The sequence below is a fragment of the Microplitis demolitor genome, chromosome 6 (assembly GCF_026212275.2).
Source record: "Microplitis demolitor isolate Queensland-Clemson2020A chromosome 6, iyMicDemo2.1a, whole genome shotgun sequence".
NCBI lineage: Eukaryota > Metazoa > Arthropoda > Insecta > Hymenoptera > Braconidae > Microplitis > Microplitis demolitor.
Window position 1 is genome coordinate 10,070,939 of NC_068550.1, and position 5,532 is coordinate 10,076,470.

General features: G+C 35.1%; 1 protein-coding gene across 1 annotated transcript; it reads left to right on the plus strand.

The window, feature by feature from the left end:
* The first annotated feature begins 847 nt into the window (after window positions 1-847).
* On the plus strand, window positions 848-2,086 carry LOC128667993 (uncharacterized). The gene has a single exon (XM_053740046.1). The coding sequence runs from the start codon at window positions 848-850 to the stop codon at window positions 2,084-2,086; it is 1,239 nt and encodes a 412-aa protein (XP_053596021.1).
* The last annotated feature ends 3,446 nt before the right edge of the window (window positions 2,087-5,532 follow it).

Consider the following 5,532-nt stretch of genomic DNA (forward strand, 5'->3'; position numbering starts at 1 on the left):
TGTTGATGAGAAAAAAATAGTCAAGAAAAAAAGAGCTACAAGAAATGTAGCAATAATTACAAAGTTTGATAACAATGTCTCAGTAAATGAGGATAATACAATAAGTGAAAATATAGAAGCTGGAAAATATGAAACTGTTGAAGAGAGAGTCTTGACAATACCAACAGGAAGTTACGAAATCACCGACATTGAAAAATATATTCAAAAGAAATTACAAAGACTTAGCATCAGCATCAAAGCCAATAATAATGAATTGAAAAGTGAAGTTAAGTGTGATCAATTTGTGAATTTTACACCTCAAGATCCTATTGGTGGACTACTGGGATTTGCCAATCGAAAGCTAGCACCACATAAAACTCACTCATCAGATTTACCAGTGAAGATATTAAAACTCAATGCTCTGAGGGTTGAGTGCAACATCACATCAGGTGCTTATATAAATGAGCACAAAGTTCACACTATTCATGAATTTTTTCCAAGTGTACCACCAGGATATAAGATTGTTGAATTGCCATCTCACGTCATTTATCTGCCGATCACCGTACAAGCAATACAAAATCTCAGACTGAGAATTGTTGATCAAGACGGAAAACTGGCTAATTTTAGAGGTGAGACGATAACCATAAGACTGCATATAAAGTCTATAAAATAATGGGTATCGTGTATGAGACAAAAAGTGGTGCTGGGTATAAAACGACAGCAACATGGTCGAGCAACATCAGTCACCGAGTACCTCACAAGGTGTTAACACATCAGAACGCTCAGTTTCTTCAGAGCCTAGGACTAAAATTACGTGGAAAATTAAGAAAATAAAAATTTATTTTTGTTGTTTGACGTGTACACGACCATGGCGGCAGAAATCTTAAATATTCAACGACAAATCATTTTTGATGAGTCGATTGCACACTATGAAGCACATGCTCATCTCCCGTATGCTTCATCAGCATTCAACAACAGAGATGAAATAAGAATTGCTGTTCAACATCAAGATTTATGTCTACTTCCAAGTAAAAGTACACTGCATGTGTACGGAAAATTCACAAAGTCTGATGGTACAGCTGTAAGTGCAACTACTCACATGGTAAACATGACAGTATGTCATATGTTTGAAGAAATACGTTACGAACTCAATGGTGTTGAGATTGATCGTAACAAAAATGTTGGCATCACAAGTCTCATGAAAGGATACACGTCACTGAGTCCAGCTCAACAAAATACACTCGAGAACTCAGGCTGGATTATGGATGAAGCTGTTAACAAATTACACAATGACAATGGCTACTTTGATTTATCTATACCACTGAGTCTTTTGCTTGGATTTGCTGAAGATTACCATAAAGTTGTCATCAATGCAAAGCATGAATTAATTTTAATAAGATCAAATGCTGATTTGAATGCCTACGTTGTGGCTACACCAGCTGCTGGAGCTCATGCTAAAGCTGTTAAAATTATGCTGCAAAAAATCGAGTGGATGGTACCATATGTGACTATGGCTGATAAACAAAAAATTGAAGCTTTGAATTATATTACAAGTGATCCAGCTATATCAATCAGTTTCCGAGCTTGGGAGCTGTACGAGTATCCACTATTACCTAATACTTCGAAGCACATTTGGGCAGTTAAAACATCTACGCAGCTCGAGAAACCACGTTTTGTGATACTTGGATTTCAAACAGCAAGAAAAAATGATGCAACTAAAAACGCCAGCGTATTTGATCACTGCAACATCAGAGATATAAAATTATTTTTAAACTCTCAGAGTTATCCTTATGGGAATGTAAACCTCAACATTGCAAACAATCAATATGCTCTCTTGTATGATATGTATATAAATTTCCAAATTTCATACTACAACAAAGAACCTGAGCCACTGTTGACGAAGAAGAAATTTTCGGAACAAGCACCACTGTATGTTATCGATTGCTCGAAACAAAACGAATCGATAAAATCTGGACCAGTGGATGTTTGTCTGGAATTTGAATCTACAAATCAATTTCCTGCGCAGACATCAGCTTATTGCCTCATCATACATGATCGCATAGTCGAGTATAATCCTATAAGCAGCATCGTACGAAAACTAATATGAAGACTGTTAAATTTAATCCAACGCCTACTATACATTACATGTATGGATGGAGATTTGCACACGAGCAAGCAAGAACAGGCGAATGGGAACAAGCAGCAAGAGATCGAGATTGATTTAAACAAAGAATTAATAAATTAAATATAATTATTGAACCTGTATTAATTAAAAAACTTACATTTATAAATGAATAAACTCTTTTTGTATTGATATACATTGTTTTTTATTATTTATAACCTAAAATATACATTTAAGTCTTGCATAAAATACAGTTTTTTTCTGAACCTAAAAATATACAGTTAGAGCAATCTTTTTTGAATGGATATGCAAAGCTATCAGGGATATCATCATGGAAAATATAATGATCCCGACACCTTTGATAGCCAATCAATTTTTCATTATATTTTAATTCTTCTGGTAGTTTGTGCCAAACGAAATCAATCTGCTGGGCTGCATTTTAAAGGATAAATGTATCATCAAAGCATGCGATGTCTCGATCATCCATACAAAGTAGATTCCCCAATTGATTGAAGATCTGAACTGACTTTTCGTATGTTGGTTGAATTCCATAAAAATGTCAGAACCATCTCTTGAACTCTTGGACATTTTGAAATGCACAAGAAGTATCTAATTTCTTCAAGTGATATGCATAGTATGGACATTGATATTTCAAGAAATCATTCTTTTGATAGAGTGAGAAAAATTCCATTTTTTCTAAATTAATAATTGGTACAGCAGCGTCAATGAGATCTTCAAGCCATTTCTTCTTCTGTTCACCTTGTACGTAAAAGTATCGTGCATGTTTGACCATAATTTCAAGAATTTCTTTCAATAATTCATATGGTAGCAAACCAGCTAGCCATGATATTGAATGGTGATGCTTGTGGTGATCAACACTTTTCTGCATTACAGCAACATCAACTTGATCCAAAGGTGGTTCAAACAACCAATGTTCACATCGTGCAAGACCATATGTACCCACTTTATCATAAATATCAGTAGCACAAAGTTCTTTTATCACAAATCTGCCATCAGGCATCTCGAAACCCACAAAATCAATTATTAAGTCCATTATTATTGTGGTTTGTTAGCTTTAAACAATAACTTAAGTTAATATAAATGTGATTTCATGACACGCTTGTTCGTAATCTTTGCGATCTTTGAAGTTTAATAATATTTCTTTCCAATGAGACAATTGTAATTCGATTTTTTTCGTTCGAATTGCTAATTCTTTGTTTCTTTCTTCATTCGTTTTCCTAAAATAATAGGAATCTGGAAAAGCAGCAGCTTCGTCGTCGTCGTCGAAAATATCACTTTCTTCGCTTATGTCTTCGAACTCGATTTGGGCCTCGTGGTTACACTCATCAATGCATACATGAAGTCTATAAAAGTTAATACTTAAATATTTATAGTTAAAGTAATTAAAGAATAATAATTCTTATATACTTTGAACCTTGAGGACCCATTTTTATATTTTTCTAAGTATACGTAATTGTAGTTTTTCCGTTTTTTCACTAATTTCAAATAGATTCTGTGCTAAATTTCTTTTTTCAGCACAGCCTGGACACTATACTTCTCGCGCACTTTCAATAATTTCTAGATTTTTAGCAAACGCAATTACATCATTGATAAATTTTCCAATATCCTCAGGAGGCACGTCACCAAATAACGATTCAATAATATCGTCGAGATTATCGGTGTATGGCCGGTTATGTAAGAGAAAAATTCTTTCACTTTCACTGAATTTTTTATCCATTAGCACAAGCTGTTAACTAGAACGTTTCTCGATGTAGACTGACTGCTGTGAGCTCGTGAGCTCAACGCTCAGCTCAGTATCCCCACTCTAGGCCGAAAACAAGTTCAGACTTGTCGGATGACGTCATCATCTACGCAGTTATAAATAGAACAAAGGAAAAAACCAGTTCAGACTTGTCGGATGGCGTCATCTACTATGCAGTAGCCAAAAAAGAGGGGAAAGAAACTAAACCACTAGATGGCACAACTTCTCGCAAGTGCTCATACTACACCTAGTTTGAATATATCAAACATTAGTCAGAAAGTAAATTGGCCCCGTGATGACGCTCAAGGCTGATAGACTGAGAAGGTATCAGCCTTGGGCGCCATCATGGTGTCATTTTGTTTTCTAAATTTCCCGCTCAAAATATACACAAGGCACCATCTATCACAACACGAGCTCAAAATGGCTGATACGAACTCAAAATGGTGGACACGAGCTCAAAAGGGTCCTAGATAAGCTCAAAAGTGAGCTCAGACGGTAAAAAGACTGCCAAATAACGTTAATTAGCATTAAAATGATGTCAAAAAGGCCCCAGATAAGTACAATTAGCGTCAAAAAGATCCCAGATAAGTACAATTAGCGTCAAAATGATGTCAAAAGGTCCTAGATAAACACACCAACAGCCGACATCTTATCAATAGTCAATAAGTTACCCTTAGTCGGTACATTTTCATAAATCGATAACTTACCATCCGTCGGTACAACAGATCATGTCTATCTCGCCCCAACTGATCCAGAACTCCCCTTACCTATCTACTGTTATATGTGGACACTTGTGTCTTAAATTTCTAAAAAATCAATCATAAATATTTAAGACGAGATCGAAAAGTGATTAGTCATGACTGATTCGTTGACGTTAACACTATCTGGAGCGACCTCCACATTGGGAGTTCAATATTTTCCACCCATTGAATTATCATCTGGAAAAAGTTATGTCTTGGGTCTTGTAGAGTTGTTAACATTCAATTCTATACCTAATATTGATGAAGGTTGTAATAAGTTCTATTTATCCAGCATAAATGGGAACGAAGCAAATAAAATTATAACAATACCAACCGGAAGTTATGAACTACGTGACATTGGAAAGTATTTAATAAAGGAATTACCTGAGGGTGTAGGATTGAGTATCAAAGCAAATAACAATGAATAACATAGTGAAATTAAATGGAATCAAATTGTAAATTTTGAGCTGAAAGATTCAATCGCATCATTATTGGGATTTGGAAATCATCGACGCACCATACCTTCTACACAAAGCTGATTTACCAATAAAAATACTTAAAATAAATAAATAATAATAAATACTTAAAATCAATGCACTGCGAGTTGAGTGCTATATTACTATTAGTGCCTACATAAATAACCTTTTAGTTCACATAGTTCATGAGTTCTTTCCAAGTGTGACACCAGGATATAAGATCATCGAAGCACCATCCCACATCATTTACTTACCAGTCACTGTACAGTCGGTACACAATCTTCAGCTGCGAATTGTTAATCAAGATGAGAATTTGGTGGATTTTCGCGGTGAAACGATTACAATAAGATTGCATATAAGATCAGTGAAATAATGGGGATCGTATTCGATAAAAAAAATTGAAGGTAGTTATAAAAGTGAAGCATTATGCCTAAAGCCCATCAGTCGTCATGC

What these genes read in the sequence shown, in the direction of transcription:
- LOC128667993 (XM_053740046.1), top strand. Translation starts at nt 848, where the DNA reads ATGGCGGCAGAAATCTTAAATATTCAACGACAAATCATTTTTGATGAG.